The following is a 16,877-nucleotide window of genomic DNA, read 5'->3' on the forward strand; positions in this document are numbered from 1 at the left end:
AACAGAAACAGGGCGTTTCTGGCAGCGGTGGTCGCCATGGGGACGGGGATGCTGACGAAGGCTTGTGAAGCTGAGAAGACAAATTGCCCTCATCATTATCTCCGGGCTTGTCAATCAAACATATTCCCTTATTTACCTCGGCGAGGAGAGAGCCCCGGGAGCACACGGAGAGGGAGGGAGCGAGAGGAGAGCTGCTTGCCCCAAACTCCGCACTGGGGAGGGAGCATTTCCAGCCCCTCGGGATGGCCACCATCACCTGCAATCGCTTCACCGAGGAGTACCAGCTCTTCGAGGAACTGGGCAAGTAAGTTGGAGATGGGGCTGGGATGCTCAAAGTGGGGCTGTGCCCCAGCTGGGGAAAAGCCTCAGCGGTGCTGGGAACCGCCAGAGATGGGGGAAAGGAGACAGGCACGGAGCAAAGGCACCAGGGAGTGGTGGCGGGGGGGGGCTCGGATTAGGATGGGGGCCGCCAGCCCCAGTCCTGCCCACTCTGTCCCTTCCCGAGTTCGGGTGGCTGCTGATGGGTGCTCATTTGGGGGCTTGGGTCACCCCAGGGGGCTGGAGCTGCCCGGGGAGGGGGCAGCTGCCCTTCTCATGGAAAAAATGCTCCGGAAAGAGGATGCTGCCGGCTCCCCTGGGAACTTCTCCAGCTGGGAGGAGGTTTGGGACAGCCGAGGAGGAAAGCCAAAGCAGCGGGCTTTTCCTTACATTTCTTTAGGGAATTTCTCTGTGTGGGTTCACTGGGGTTTGGCTAGTCCTGCAGGAGACCCAACCTGCCTGGCAGCCCCTGGTGAACCCCAGCAGCTCCTGGACAGACCCGGGGTGTCTCCCACCCCTGTCCCAGTGTGAGTGCCCCCTCAGGTGAGCCACAGCCCTGCCTGACCCGGCAATCCTGCCGGCGAGGGCTCAGCTCGGCAGGTCCGGGTGTCATTGCGTGTGCCTGGATCAGGGTGCATGTGTGTGTGCATGTGTGTGCAAACAGAAATGTCCGTGCATGGCGAGGCGATCCTGGGGGGCTCCGAGTACCCCAGGGTGGAGCAGGAGATTTCAGGTCCTCTCTGTGGGGCAGAGGGATGCTCCATGTCTTGCCAAGCATGTGGCTGTAAAACGGGCACAGAAGTGAGCAGGCGTGTGCCTGTGTTTTGGTTTCTGTGCCTTTTTTCGGAGCTGATGCGTAAATCTGGGGCGTGCAGCCGTGTTCCCTTCGGAGTGGCTCAGCGACGTGGTGGCATGCTCGGGGGTGCCTGTGCTGGGTGACTGATGCCCATGCTTCAGATGGGCAGCTTTGTCCGTCCGTAGGCAAGGGCACTTGCTCCAGCCCCGCAACACCGCATCGCCCGGGCGCAGGACAGCCTGCGCCTAAACATGCGCCCACACGCGCGTGGGCGTGCGAAACAGGGGTGAGGGAGAAAGGAGAGGACAAAGATGGAGAAATCGAGAGGCTGAAACAGGGGAGGACTTTGTGCCAGGCTGAACGCAGTTAATATTCCCCAGCCAAATGGGAGGACCAGGTTGCTGCTACAAAGTGCAGCTCCTTGGAGGCAAGCGGACCCCCCGGTCCCAGGACATGCACGTCCATCCCTTCAAGCGTTGGGGTGGCTGCGAGGTGCTGGTGGGGAGCAGTGGGATGGGGAGCAGGTCCCTGAAGCAGGGACAGTCCCAGCCGGCACTGCGGGCAGGGGCATGGGTACGCGCTGGGGAGCTGGTGGCAAGGTGGGGTTTGGGACCTGTTTTTTCCAGAGGTTTCTCAGCTTTTCTGGGCTCTGAGGCTCTGTGGTGGTGGCAGCGGGTGGGCAGGGGGTGGGCAGGAGAGGCAGCGGCTGCTGGGTGCCTGCAGGGAGGCTGCTGGGCCCTGGCTGGGCAGACATGGCTGTGGGGATGTGGAGGGGAGCTTGCAGGCCAGGTGTGATGGGGGAGGACCAGGAGGGATCCTGGAGGCGTTTGCGATGCAATGCTTTGCTAGGTGGGTGCTGACACAGAGGGCTGAGAACCCAGACTTGTGGGCTACCTGTATGACCCGGCACCACGATGTAAAACCACCTCGACAGATGCATTTTAACACGTTCACGAATAAAGGAGCAAAGCTGGCGCAGCAGCTCGCCAGCGCCCTGCGAGCCTCGCACCCCGGCCCACCAGACCTCCTGGGGTGATGCAGAGGCAGCGCGACTTGGCTGGTGGCTCGGGGCAGCATCCCCAGCTCGGAGCATCCCACAGCTTTCCCTTCTTCTCCGGGGGGCTGGTACCACTGCAGCACTGAGACATGTTCCCAAGCGAAGGGCTTCACTGGGCTGGTCAAGGCACTGGGTTGGGGATTTTCCACCGGGATGGTTTCCAGCACATCCTGGCACATTCAAAAATCAGTGGTTTCCCATGGGGAAATTTCCACTTTGTGAGCTTAGAGAGGGAAATCAGGACGAAGCGCTGCACTTCTGCTCTGCTGCGGCAGCCACTGGCAGTGGGAAGCGGCGTTCCTCCTCTGGCGAGATGCTCCTGGGGCTGGTCTTGGTGGGGGCATCCCAGCAGGGGCAAGGCAGGGTGGGCAGCATGGCTCTCCCCCAGCCAGACCCCGAAGGGGAGCAGCGGGGCTCTGAGCAGAAAGGCTCCATCTTGAGTTTGCTGTCCCCAAGGAACCGGGACAGTCTGCTGGGGGGACACACACGGGGTGTCCCCAAGCCTGGCTGACAGGAGAGGGGTTCTGGGTGTCAGGCTGCTGCACCCACTGTCCTCCTTTGCCATCTCCTCGGCTGTCACCCATCCTGACACCCAGGCAAGCCGGGGCTTTAAGATGCCACACACCTCTTGGTAGCACCACGACAGGGCTTTGTGGGGGGACAGAGATGGGGAGAGGGGGGGTCTGCAAAGCCTGCCCCATGGAGCAGGAGCCCTTGGTGCATCCCTGCACCTCCCAGGCACGGGGAGGGCATCTGTCCTGAGCGAGGGACATGGAGCTGGGAAAAACCTTCTCCCGTGGCAGCCCCGGCAAAGCCAAGCAAGTGAGAGGCTGCTCCGATCCCCCCCACAGCCCCACACTTGCAGGAGGGGACTGGGGTGAGGGCAGGGGGCAGCGCTGGGGGGGGACAGGGAGAGGATCCTGCCCACGGCCCCCCGGAGTAGGACAAACATGAAGTGCAGCTCCATCGGCGCCTCCAAATCCGCCCCCGCGGCAGGTTCAGGGAGAGGCTGGAGACAATTACCGTGCTGAGCGGTACGATCAGCCCCTCCGCTCCCAGAACTGCAGGAGAGGGGTTTTATTAAAAGGGGGAAAAAAAAAAAAAAATTATGGAGGAACAAAAAATCCCCGGCCCACACTCTTCTCTCTAGAAAGGAGATAAAATGCCTCGGAGGAGGAGGAGGTGTTGAAGAGAGAGGGAGGGCAGCAGCAGCGCAGCCCGGCGCTGGCAGGGAAGGTGTGAAAAAGGGAGAAGCGGAGCATCCCGGTGGCAGAGCCGCTGCTCCGGCTGGCAGGGGGAGGCCGTGGGGACAAGGCATGGGGTCATGTCTGGCCCGGGGGACCAAGGGACAGGGGCTGCAGGGCTGGACCCAGCAGTGCCAGGGCTCGGGGCTGGAGGGACAGAGCTGGCTGCTGGGCTGTGGGTCCAGCGTCACCCTGAAATGGCAGCCATCAGACACGGTCGCTACCCACGGTCCTGTGGGTGATGTACCTGTCCAGGGCTAAAACTGGGATGTGCTTGTGTTGTCTGGGATGAATGCCCCATCTCCGAGCCAGGCAGAGATGGGGGCCCCCAGCTGCCATGGGGGTTGGCCCCATCCAAAGAGCCAGCACCCTGGGAGGGAGGGAAGGGACCCACTCCGCTGCCCACGGCCAGGGAACAGGGCATGTCACCTTCCAAAGGGGTTTCTTGCACTAAGATGGGTCTGAGCTCCCTGCCTGGCACTCTCTGCTCTGCCCACACTGCCCTGTAAGCCCCTGGTGCAGGGGGGGAAGCCTGCATTTGCAGGGAAGGAGATGCTGGATTTAGATGGAGCCAAGGGGGGATTTTTCTCCCAGGCTGGGAAGATCCCACACGGGGCTGGGAAGCATGGGAGCAGCCTGGCACAGGGAGTAGAGCCTGGCTGCTGTGAAATGCCCAGCGGGGTCAAACACCCAATGTGGAGGGGTTCCTGGCCAGTGCAGACCCCCTGCAGGGCCTGACTGGGACTGGGAACAGGGCTATGGCAAGCGTGCTGCACCCTGGGGTGTCCTGCACCCGCACCCAGCACTTCGTGTCCCCTCCACCCACCAGGCTCACAGGGTCTCGCTTGCACTTCACTGAGCACAAATAGACATTTGGTTTCTGTTAAAAAGGCCTGGAGGAGCCAAAAGCCATGAATGCAGCCGGGGGTGTGAAACCCTGCACTCTGGCAGTGTGGTGCATCCCATCCCCGCCTGCTGCATCCCGCTTCCCACGGCTCCCCCTTCCCCACCATTCAGTTTAGCTGGAATAAATGGATGAGCCGCGTGGCTGTGGGCACTGGGACCAGGAGTGGCCGGGGGTCCCCAGCCTTCAGGGGGTCTGGGAGACCTACATCCCTCCAACCCCACGTTAGGTCCCACAGTGAAACCCTGCGGCTGGGGTAGAAACCCCGAGCTGGGGCAGTGGGCATGGGGGCTTCCCTGCTTGCCACGCTCACTGCTGCGGACTTTCCTGCCACTGCAAAAGCAGCACACATGTCTTTAGGAAAAATATAGGAAAGATGGGTCACAGGGACTCACAGGAGCCCCCAAACCCCAGGCAGTGCGGGGTTCCCAGCGGGATGGGGAGAATGGCACTGCAGGGCTGGCAATGGCTCTGGTCTCCCACCCCATGGCAAGCTGGATACAAAGCATTTTGTCCCCCCTTTCCAATTAATCCCCCCCAGACTACAGGGATATTAACAGCTCAGCTCTTCCAGCAGCCACAATTAAACGGCAAGACGGGGAGGCTGGGAAGCGCTGGGATGCTGTTCCCCTGGCTCCTGCCTGGCACGTGCCGCAAGTGATGCTCTGTGCAGCAGCCCTGGGCGCGTGGGCTGCCGGCTCTGCTGGGGCTCCAGCCCCATCCCTCCGCACCCCGCCGTTTGCCTGTTCTCCTAAAGATCACATTCAAATCCAAATTGCCCGTCTCCATCCGCCCCCACCGGTAAAATCAATTATCCGCCGCCACTCGCCAGCCTGCGGCCTTTTATTCCTCGGCAGGGAGCGGGAGCGGGCGACGGGGAGCAGGGGGGAAGGTGGGGCAGGAGGTGGGTTTGCTTTTGATAGTTGTTATTTTAGCGATTGGAGGGGTTTGGCAGGAAAGGGAACCTGGTACAAAGGTTGCGCTCAGCAGGGCTGGAGCGTGCGTTTGCCTGTGTGTGTGCAATGCTGCAGCTCCCAGCATCGTGCCAGCGTGCTTTCAGTGCAACAAGCTGGCAGGGCTCGGGGTATGGGGTACGGGGGCAGAGGAGCTTCTTTGGAGTGTCCCAAGCACCCGTGCTTATTTGCCTGCCAGGCCCCAGGAGACCCTTGCACGTTGGTTCACACGTGTGCAAGCCGCAGCAGCATCAGTCCCTGTCCAGCTCGGCTCCAGTGGTCCTTGCTTGCAGGTTTCCCTGGGCTGTCCCTGCCTGTGTGACAGTTTTGCAGCTGGGGAGACCATGCACCACTCACCTGCACCCACTGCTGCTGCTTGCACCCGCTTCTGCAAAGCGCTGCTGTGATTGCAAGGTCTGGAGCATGCAAAGCCACATGCGCAGACTAAAATGAAGCGGCCGAGTGCTGCGTGGCAGCTGCAGCCATCCTGGTGTCCGTCAGGAGCCAATAACCCTGGTAAATCACTGCTCCTTCTCTCCCAGGGGATAGGTAGGGCAGAGCCGAGGAGGGAGAGGAGGAAAGGCACACAAAGCCTGGGGTGTCCCAGGGGAGCACGGGGGGCCAAATCCTGCGTTCATCCCCAGGTCTACCTGTGCTTGCCCCCATCATTCCCCAAGAAGAGTGGTGCAGGGAAGCCAACTGAGAGCCCTCCATGTTTTCTCCAAGCCCTTCCCCAGCCAGCACCCATCCCCATCCCCGTGGCTGCCCCTCGCCCCACAGGCACATCAGGGCTGAGCCGTGCCCTTGCCCGTGCCCAGCCCCTTCACGTCTCCCTCCGGCTTCTTGTCTTCCCAGGGGCGCTTTCTCCATTGTCCGGAGATGTGTGAAGGTGTTGGCAGGACAAGAGTATGCGGCCAAGATCATCAATACCAAGAAGCTGTCTGCTCGAGGTAGGTGCTGGGGGTGTTTTCGGGGAGGCGAGAGGCGAGCAGGGTTTGCGGAGCGGAGAATTTGTCCCCTCTGCACAGCACCGGGACAATGCCTTTGATGTGCAGCGAGGTGGGGGGTATTTGGTGTGTGGTGGGGGACCTCCTTATCCCACCCTGCCTCCACTGTGGTACACACTGAGCTCCTTGAAGGATGGGGTGAACCTCCTGAGGAGATGTCTTGGTGGCCGCTCACCGCATCCCAGCCGATCACCGGGATGCACCCACAGCCCGGCTGTGCCAGGGCTCTGGGGGGCTCCCAGACCCCAAACTGGCTAGGGAGATGTAGGACCCCATTTCTATCCCTGAGACCATACCACCACCTTGCACGCCACGTTGCGGCAAAATGATGGTTACAGCCTTGCAGCAAGTTAAACTGCTGCCAGCCTCAGGCGCTGGGTAGCCCAGTTATTTCGGGAGCATCACCTTCCCTGAGAGGGCCCCCGCTGACCCCCCCGTGCCTGCTCTCAGGGGCTGCAGGTTTCCTTACTCGTGTACCTACATCAATGAAATGGGAATGTTGTTCAAATGGGGGTGTGATTTAATTTCTACCTGGAGATGGGCCCTCACCCCTCACTGCTGTCTAATTAATCGCTCTGGTGGAGCACGTTGGCTGCTTTGCTGCTGGAAGAGGTGCTGGCAGGTCTGTCCTGGCTGTTCCTCGGGCAAAGCTGAGCTGAGCCAGCACAGAAAAGCTTCATCCAGCCCTTTGCTTGAGGCTGGGACCCCTCTGCCCCCAGGCATCTGGCAGAGGAGCTGCGATGAGGAGGATGGAGAGGATGAGACAGCAGCTGCTGTGTCCCCGGCTCTGGCTCCTCCTGGCCGGGTGCGCAGGATGGGTGCTGGGAGTGAGCACCCTGCCGGGAGGGTTTAATTAACTCCCTCTCTCAGTTTCTCTCCCTGATGCCACTGCTAACCTCCGAAGGCAAAACTGAAACACAGAAAATGGTGACAAACTCCTTTCTGACCTCAAATTAAACCAGTGCTTTGCAATCTCCCTCCTGCAGTGCTGCCAAAGCGGCGGCACAGCACTGACGCTGAGCCCCTTGCCCCGTGCTGGTCCCTGTCCCTGTTTGGGAATGCAGACCATTCCCTTCCTCTGAGGCCGAAGGTTCCCAGTCCGGGGCACCCAGCCAGGCTCTGGGCAAGGTGTGCGGTGCTGGCCTTGGCACTCGGCTCCTGCCAGTGTACCCCAGCTGGCAGCGGGACAGGCAGCAAACACCTCCCAGTTTGCCGGGCTGCCTGGAGAGCAGACTGAGCCGCCTTCCCTCTGCTCCCTCCTGCCTCTGCTCGCCTGCTCCGGCAGTTTGCTCCTTTCCATCCTCTTCTGGGGTTTGTGCTGTCCCTGGAGCGGCTCTGTGTCCGTCTGTCCCCTGGAGAGATCTCAGAAGGGTTATTTTCCCTGTCCTGCCTGGTGAAATTGGTCTTGAAACCCCCATTTCTGCAACGCTAGCATGGGGGATGGCGCTTCCCCAGACTGGGAACAATCCCCAAAGGGGCACAAGGAGCCACTGTCCCACCGGGATGTGCCACCGGCTGTGTCACACGCAAAGGGCGGGAGGGCAGATGTGCAGGGAGGAGAAGGGTCGGGGAGAAGATGAGAGGAGCTGCAAAATATCCCCATGGTCTCTTCAGACATCCTCCCAGCTGCCGACACAGGGAGCCAGCAGGAAAGGAACTGGAGTTTTTGGAGAAAAATTGGGGTTTCGGTCCAGGCAGCAGCTGGATTTGTAGGGTAGGAGAGGGGCTGCGGCCGTGCCTCACTGCTCCCAGCAGCACTTCACCGGGTGGTGGACGTGCCGTGCCATGTGGGTGGGAGGATGCTCTGACCCACGGCAGCTGCCCCCCTAAGCTCAGCAGGGTCCCTCTGCCTGAGGGACATCCCCCTGTCCCTTTGCCCGTCTGTCCCACTGCCCCTCTGCTCTGGCACAGCCATCCCACCCACGTGCAAAGGCCCTGCAAGCCCTGTCCCGGACATTTGCACAACCAGGGGTGTCCCCTGCCAGCCTGCGGCCCCGTGCAGGGGTTGTATCCACACGATGCTCAGAGGAAACCGCAAACCTGGAGACCCAGCCCTGGGCTGTGCCCCCGTGTCCAGCCCATCCTTGCTGTGCAGTCACGGCGGGGAAGATCTGCCCGAGCAAGACCCACACAGGCTTGGAAAGAGCAAAGCCCCCGGAGCACAGGCTGCCTTCGCTCCCTGGGCGGTGAGCGGCTCGTTTCAGGCAGCAATTCCCCTTGCAGTGGCACCAGGGGCAGCGATGGCCACTCTCCCCCAGGACCTTTCCTACCAAGGTGCTCACATGCTGGGGCATGCTCGGGGCTGCATCCCCAGGCACTGCAGCCTCGCTGGCACGGCAGCCTCCTCCGCACCCGCACCGGCTTCATCCTTCGATGGCCAGCTGGATGTGTTGGGGTTTGCCCTGCTGGGGCATTGCTAATGGGGACTGGCCAGGGGTCCCTGGCCCTCCCCCTGTAGGGATAAGCACCTTTCCCAGCTCCTCCTGGGTGCCACTGGGTCTCCAGTGCTGTCCTCTTCCCCTTTGGAGAGACCCCCACCTCTGCCCCCCCTTTAAATTCCCTGATCCATTTTCCATTTCGCCTGGTTTTTGCTGATCTCCTACGCTCTCCCCGTGCTGTTTGCAGTTTATCGAACCTCCCCAGCCTCCCAGCGTTCCCCGCCAAGCCGCCTGTGCCGGGCTTTGCCTTCACACGCGTTTTGGTGGTGACAGATTGCGAGGATGCAAAGGGGGGGGGGGGGCAGCGGCTGGGGGGTGGGGGGGGCCGCACAGCGCTGCTGCTGTGGTGGCTTAGCCGGGGAGCGGGAGCCGAGTTGGATGGCTCGTAGCAGGGAAGGGATGGGGCAGCCTTCTGCCCTGCGCCAGCAGCCACGCTCGCCCCTGTGCAGCTGAAGGCTCGGCCGGCAGCAGCGTGCAGGCACACGGAGCGGTGCCATGCTTGGGGTCACGTTCACCTCCCTTTCCTGTGATCTCTGGCCTCTTGTAAGGAAGCAAAGAAGCTTTACTGGACACCAACAATGCTGGGCTTCCCCATGGGCCATTTGGCCCCAGACTTCAGGCTGCAGATTGGGAAACTGAGGCAGAGAGTGACAATCAATGACTCACCTAAAATCACCGTTAGGCAGGAGCAGAAGAGGAGGCAGAAAGCAGCTCCCCCGTTCCCAGACAAGTGCTTGCCCCACTGGTCACACTGTCCCTCTATCCTGTCCCTGTCCTCCACCCTACAATGCATTTTGGTTGTGAAAAGCAATAGCCTAAACCCCAACCTCGCCCTGTCATCCTGTCCCACCCTGGGCAGGTTGTCCCCCGTTGGGGGAAACACCGTGGGGAGCTGAACGAGGCCACCAAGTCTGTCCCAGCCTTTGGCTCCCGGATCCCAGCACAGGCTGCAAAACTCGCCCCAAGCCCTGGGGTGACTCGCCCACGCCGAGCCCTGCCGTCGCTGGACAGGGGATATTGAGCCCTGGGGAAGGCTCCAGCCCCCGCAGGGAAGGGGCTGTGTTGGCTTCACGTCTCAGCGGTCGGAGACACCCAGGTTTGATGCAGAGCGAGACTCTGGGGTGTGAACCTGCAAGGTAACAGTGACAGTGCTGAGAGACGAGCAGCCCTAATTATATCCTCGCTTCTCCCAGCTGCTGGGTTCCTCCTAGCACGAAATGCCTCAAGACAAGACACCTCCGTGCAGGGTGGTTGGGTCAGGTATAAGGAGGGACAAAAGTGCAGAGACATGGAAGAAGAAACAAAATTATTTGAAAATTCATTCTGGGTTGCCCCAGGGTGGAGGCTTTTTTGGCTCAGCTCAATTTGCTTTGCCCAGAGCTCTGTTGTCTCACATTCCTGAGCCCGGTGAAAGCCGGGGAGAGGGACCTGCGCTGGCTGTTTGCAGACAGGCACCACGGTGAAGCAAATTTTCAGAGCCAGGATTTTGCGATGTAGGAGAGCAAAGACCTGATGTGAAACAGCTGGGGATAGAGAAGGGGAGCGAAGCGGATAGCCCCGTTTCAGCTTGATATCTCTCGCTGGTCGGCTTTATCTTTTGTTGTTCAAATTGTACCATTTGGGGCCAGAAATGTCCTTGCTGATTGCCTGTGCTTGTCTGAATAAAAGAAAACAGAACAAGTGCTGCTGGCAGTGATAACCCCGGCAGCTCTGAGGTTTTTGGGAGGGGATCGGGGGTTGTTCAGCAAAGAGAAGGGAGAGCAAGGGATCATCCAAAGCCCAGGACTGCCCATGGCATTGGTGCCTGGGGGTTTGGCTGGGGGCTGCATCCGTGCTGGGATACTGTCCATCAGGCCCTGATGCTGAACATGTCTCCAAACCTGTTATTCTTTAGCAGATAAAAAAAGGGTGGGTTTGCTCCTTGCCAGCTGCTCTGTCCCCCCAGGTTTCCTCCTGCACGGCAGGAGCTGAGAACAGTTTATTCCCTTTCCCCAGACCCTAATTTAAGACCATTGCATCTTTCAGATCACCAGAAGCTGGAACGAGAAGCCCGGATCTGCCGCCTCCTGAAGCACCCCAACATCGGTAAGCGCACCCGGCTCCCCACCCTCCGCGTGCCAGGCAAGGAACTGGGCAAATCCACCAGTGCTCCGTGCCCGGCTCCGGTGCCCGCCTGCTCTCCCGTGCTCCCACCGGGGCTGGGGGGGGTCCCCAAATTCAGCCCTGCCTGCAGCAGCAGGGGCTGTTTGTCCTTCCCTTGCACTCCAGCTACCATCCCAGAGATGGAGAAGGGTCTCGGCAGCAGCCCGCTCTGTTGATCTGCAGAGCCGTCCCTCCTCTTCCTCACGGGAGTCAGCATCTTCGAATGGGGTCAGGGGAAGAAAGGCCTCCACTGAGTGTGGGGGGATTGAAGTAGGTCCTACCTAACCCACTTGGCCGTAACTCCCTCAGGGAGAAGCGGGGCCCCAGTAGGCTGCAAGGGACTATTTTTACTCCTCTCCCCCCCCTCGGGTGCTCTATTCCTCTGCATGCTCCAAAAAGCGGCTGCAGCTCCGAGCAGCAGCAGCAGCGCGGGGCGTGTAGGAGGAGCGATGGCGGGGGGAAGCGAAGACTTTCCCACCGACCGTCCATCTGAGAGTAGCCTCCTTCGGAAAAGCTGTTTCAGGAAAACTCCTGAGCCCCTGCAAAAGACAAAAATAGGCCAGAAGGAGAGAGAGAGGGGAGGGGAAAAAACTGCAGTAAAGAAAATTCCAAACCCCAGCCTTGAGAGTGATGCTGATGCAGGCTGTTTGTCCCTGGGGGTGGTCCGGCAGCAAGAGCAGGGATGAACCCCCTCTCCTCTCCACTGCATCCTGGAATGTGCCTACCCCAGTGGGATCCTGCAGCTTTTGGGAAAGCATTTGGGAGTAGGATAAGAGCTACGCAGCCCTTGCACCCTGCAGCTGGGAGCTGGGAGGTTTCCCCTTTGGCTGGGCTCCTCCCTGGCCCCCTCGCTGCTCCCGGTGGCCTGGATCCATCCATTCCCAGGAACCGCTGCAGACGATCCAGGGAGCCAGACCCAGTGCCACTGGGACCAGCCACACGGCTCCCACCCCATAAATATTTCAGTTCAGATAAAAAGCCTGTCAGCTTCCATCTGACTCAGGCACACAGTGGCGTGGCAGGTCTCCCCTGCATTGCCGGGGCACCGGACCCTGCAGGATCTGGCCATCATCCTTCCCCCTGCCTCTGCTCTGGCAGGACCCATGCCCCGCACAGGAGCTGCCCTGCTGGGGTCCCGGCGGGGAGTCCAGCTTCTCCCAGTCAAAGCAGCAGCCGGGGCCTTTCCTCTGCAGCAAAATACACATGGGGATCGCTGAGACCTGGAGGAAACACACTGCAAAGTGCGTGAATAGCAAGAAATACTAAAAATAGAGGAACCCCCTCCAGGAGGATTTGCAGGATGGTAGCTGGGCTATGCAGCCAGAGCTCCCTGCCTGGCCCCAGCTTTTACCTACTGCTGTTTTCCTCCCTTCCTTCTCCATCACCTGCCCGTGGGGCTGGTGGGGTCTCAGGGGACAGAAACACCTTGTCCTGCAGTTCAGCCCCCCTGTGCCTTCTCCCCCATCCCTACACCACACCTCGCTGTTTGGCTGTGACCTGCAGAGATAGCAGGCTTCGAGCAACCCTGCTGCACCAGGCTGGAAGGGGTTAACGGCATGAGATCCTAACAAGCCCAATCTGCTGCTATTTATACCCAGGAGGTTCTTCTCCACCCTCCCCACCCCACACTCTCAGCCCCCCACTGCTCCTGCTGCCTGGAAACTTGGGCTCACAGCTTCCCTTCCATGCAGCACAAGCCAGCTAATTACCCACCCAGGAGCTGGAACGAGCTGCAGACCAGCCCCAATAAGAGGAGCCACGGCTGCCAGGGGCATGGGGAAGGCAAGGCAAGGCAAGGCAAGGCAAGGCAGAAAACCCCCTCTCGATCCGTCCCTGGGAGAAGCACCCCAGCTGCCAAGGGGCTTTGCTGGCCCCTCACTCGTTTCCTGCAGCGAGGTGGGTCCCTCCGTCTCCCGTGGGAATGCCGTGCAGCGGCTGTGATCCTGGAGGAACCAACCTGTGCTTTGCACTGTGCTTGCTGGAAAGCCCTGCATAGAAGGCCATGTGTGGGTGGTCGAGGGCAGGTCCAGGACCCCACAGCACATCTATAGCACCAGGCGATGTATTAGGGAGAGCTGCCATTTCCCAAAGCTGTGTGTCCTTGTAGGGAAGCCTTGCTTTATCAGGGAAACTTCAGCTACACCAAGCCCTGGAGTTTTAACTCCTGGTACCCGTTGTATTCTCACCCCCCGCTCCCAAAGCTGTGTCCCACTCCGGCCTCGGCTCTCGGCACTGAGCTGGAGTGGTTTGGCTGTCGCAGCTCTTTGTGACTATGGTCAGTAACAGATACTTGTAGGATCAGGCTATATTTAGAGCAGCTGCTCCTTCTTATACCTCCTTGGCTCCTGGCAGCCACGGGCATTGGGACTTCCCCAAGCAGGGGTTGTATCCGGACCATCTGCTTGTAGTTACGCTGGCCCTATCCACACTGAACTCGCCTAATCCCCCTTTGAACACTTTGGCTTCTGCAGGATCCCAGGCACAATATCCCCAATCCCTCTCGGGCAAGATGAAATGGGAGGAAATGTGATTCTTCCAGCAGAGGAAGGTAGAAAAGCTGGGATTATGTTGGAGAAAAACAGGGAGCAGATAGTGGTGTTGGAAAGCAGGGGATGTCTGTGGAGACTGGCAGTGAGGAAAGATGGCCAGGGAAATAAGAGGAGAAAATTGTGTCAATAGACAAGACCAAGAGGAAAGATGCCGTCTGGCTCAGCACACCTCCTCTGCCCCTGCAGGGTGAGGTGATGCTGCTGGCAGCTTGCTCTTAGCAGCGGCTGGATCTGCGCACTGAGCTTGGAGGGAGGGGTAGGATCAGCAAAGCGACGTTTGCTGGCCTGGGAGAAGAGCGATGTAGCACAGTGTCTGCACTCGACGTTGGGGCTTGTTATCTCCCCCGGCTCAGATTTGAGTCTGGAGGATGTTTCCATACAGGGCTCAGCTGATTTAGCTGCGGTAAAATGGGTGAGGAGCACAAATTCCCACAAAATCACTCACCTGAACGTTTTCTTTTCCTCCCTGGATTCCAAAGATCTCAAAGATATTGAAAGTTGTATCAGGCTGAAACCAGGTGAGCAAAGAGGAAGGGTTAAATATTTACAGCCTCAGGGAAACCAGAATAAAACATGATGTGGGGGCCAGAGGATGCTGGAGAGGTCTTTATACATCCTACCTGTTTCTGTGCCTGTCCCCTCACTGCACATCTGCCTGCTAAGCTGTGAGCAGGGATCTAAGCCTGAATAACCAGAACCCAGCTGCAGGATGGCAGGTTTGCACCCAGCTGTACCTGGTAAGACGTGTCCAAGGGGAGAGGATGCCCCTCGGTGTGACGAGCGGGGTGAGATGCCAGCCCCGCGGGAGGAGACGGGGAGACCGCTTCCTCCGAAGGAAACTCATCCCGTGGTGATTCCTGGATATCCCTGACCCGAGACCTCCCAAGGAGAAAAGGAAGGTCATGAGCAGAAAATAAAAAAAGCCCTGTTGGTGCCAGGGCTGGCAGCCCAGCACCCTGGCTGAGCCCTCCCTGCGCCTGGGCACCTCTCCTGATGGAGCAAAGGGCTGGGCTGGGGGCACCCATGCCTGCAGCCTGCCCAGCACCCAAGATAGCCCAGCAGCTGCCCGGGACCTTGGCCAGGCACTGGCCGCAGGCAATCCCTGATTTGGATGTGACCTTTGGGCCTTGCATCACTGCCCAAGGCTGGGGCCACGGCTGGGGTCCCCTGTTGAGCGGGGACCCCCCCCACCCAGCCAGCGGCAATAGCAAGAGGAGGAGGGAGGAGGAATAGTCCCATTCTGCCCTTCCCCAGCTCCTGCTTGTGCCCAAAGTGGAGCAAAGGCATTCCCGGGGAGCAGGGTGGGAGCCAGGCATACCCGTAACCCTTCTGTCTCTGCCATAGTGAGGCTCCATGACAGCATCTCCGAAGAGGGCCACCACTACCTGATATTTGACCTGTGAGTAATGGTTAAATGCATCTCTTAATCCACCGGCAGCTGCATGCTTCCACCCTGTGGCAGTGCGCCCTGCACCCCCGCAGCCCCCCCCAAGCTTTCCCCATCCTCCACATCACACGAGCCCTTCCCGCAGGCTGGGTTTGAACCAAGCTTGGGTCCTCAAACTGGGCAGAGGGCAGGTCTCTGCTCTGCACCCCCAGTACTCCCCCTGTGCGTGGTGGAGAGGCATTTTGGGGGGGTTTGCCAGGGCTGACCATGCTATAAATCAATCCAGCTCCTTTGCGTGCTGTGCTGAGATGGCCAAGCGTGACTCCCCCTGTTTTCTCTCAGGGTCACTGGTGGGGAGCTGTTTGAGGACATTGTGGCCAGGGAGTACTACAGCGAAGCGGATGCCAGGTGAGCATGGACACACGCCGGGCTGTGGCGGGGACAGCAGTTGTCCCCTTCTCCTGTGAGCTGCTCTCTCTCAGGGTCCTACGCATCTGGCTTTCTGCAGCATAAGCTCCTTCCGTACTGGGAGGTGTTTTACAGCCGCTCTGCAGCGCGTACTCATAAAACAGATGTGTAGTGCAAAAAAAAAAAACCCCAAACACCTCTTTTTAACTCACTCGGCTCCTGTGCCAAGAAATGTGTGTGTTACCAGAGGGCTGGTTCCTGCCTCGAACCAGGCAGCTGCCAGCCATCGCTCGCAGCATCCTTCTTCCCTGGGGCTGATAGCATAGCCCACAGCTGACCTCCCGGTAAAGGAGCAAGGCATCGGGATTGGGGGTCCCCAGTTGGGGGACAGCAGGGCTCCCCAGGCTGGCAGGGAGGAAGCCCAGCATCAGGCTGGTGCCCCAGCCGGGAGAGGGATAACACAGACACCCGGCAGTCCTCACCCTTTCCCCTTGCAGCTGCATTAAAGTCATTTGCAAGCGTTTCTCTGGCATTTACCACTTGAAAGCACTAAGGAGGAGCAGTCAAGACAGGCTGGGTGGGAGGATGTGCTGGAGCTCCGCTCCCTCCCACGCTCCCACCGGCACTTTCCAGGTACCCTGCTGCAGAGGCAGGGGGCTGGGTAGCATTTCAGCTACACCTTTGGTCCTTGCAGCTCATCCAGGGAGCAGCATTAGCCTCATTTTTTCAGGGGACATGATTTGGCCGTCTCCAGTCTCCAGATAGCACTGTGCCTCTTGGCTTTGCCCCCAGGATAAGCATAGCCCGTACAAATGTCGTGTAAGCACGATGCTACCTCTGTCTGTATGGAAATATCCCTTATTTCTAGGCAGAAACAATATCATTTAATGGGTTGCCTGCACTGAATCCACTTACAACCCATCCACTTATTAGTGTCATATAAATAAAATAAAATACATGTAAATAAACACCTTCTGCCTTGCACACAGCTGTTTTGGAGCAGAAAAGATCATTGCCTTGGTCTTTTTCCCTTTCTCATGCATGCAGCAGAGCTGGGGTTTAATGAACTAGATACAAAGCGAACAGATGCAGCAAGAGCCACCCGCATTAGTGGAGGCCAGGGAAATGGGGCCGAAGCAAAGGTTAGGTCTAAGTCTGAGCAGAACATCTTCTCTGCCTGGGTTTGGAAACCAAATCTAGGCTGGCATCGTGACTCTGCTGCTGGTCTCCAGCTCCCCCCCATGTTGCTTCTATGTGGACCCCATGGGTTCAGCTGTAGCCCCCATGCTCCTGCTCACTGCAACTGGGTGTCCAGCAGCTCTGGTGGGATCTTACTGGGTTACAACTGCTCTCCACAGGTGTGTGGCTTTCGGTGGAGGGGGACACTGAGCTGTGCTGCAGGGCTGCTGGTGGGAAGCGTGCTGGGGAGAGGGATGGGGGGGGTGAGATGCAGCCGAGTAGAAGTGTCTAAGGAAACTGCCTCGCTGGCCACTCCTGTGAGCTTTCTCCTCTCTCCCGCAGCCACTGCATCCAGCAGATCCTGGAGGCCGTCCTGCACTGCCACCAGATGGGGGTAGTCCACCGGGATCTGAAGGTAGGAGCTGCAGGGGAAGTGCCTGTGAAAGGAGGTGGGGACCCCATCTGTGATGCAAAACCCTGTGGAGCAATGCCCAG

General features: G+C 59.4%; 1 protein-coding gene across 3 annotated transcripts in view; it reads left to right on the forward strand.

Annotated features, from left to right (window-relative positions):
- Positions 1–16,877, forward strand: part of CAMK2A (calcium/calmodulin dependent protein kinase II alpha) — a 33,885-nt gene continuing 17,008 nt past the window's right edge. Inside the window, exons 1-6 of one of the 3 annotated variants that reach the window (XM_069772905.1) lie at positions 1–304; positions 6,128–6,222; positions 10,743–10,802; positions 14,753–14,807; positions 15,138–15,203; positions 16,725–16,797. In XM_069772905.1, coding sequence (XP_069629006.1) covers positions 243–304; positions 6,128–6,222; positions 10,743–10,802; positions 14,753–14,807; positions 15,138–15,203; positions 16,725–16,797 — 411 coding nt within the window. In that variant the 5' untranslated portion in view covers positions 1–242. The remainder of the gene's footprint in view (positions 305–6,127; positions 6,223–10,742; positions 10,803–14,752; positions 14,808–15,137; positions 15,204–16,724; positions 16,798–16,877) is intronic. The other 2 variants (XM_069772904.1, XM_069772906.1) reach the window with 2 other exon arrangements.

This window comes from Haliaeetus albicilla, chromosome 27, assembly GCF_947461875.1.
Source record: "Haliaeetus albicilla chromosome 27, bHalAlb1.1, whole genome shotgun sequence".
In the NCBI taxonomy this organism is placed as follows: Eukaryota; Metazoa; Chordata; class Aves; order Accipitriformes; family Accipitridae; genus Haliaeetus; species Haliaeetus albicilla.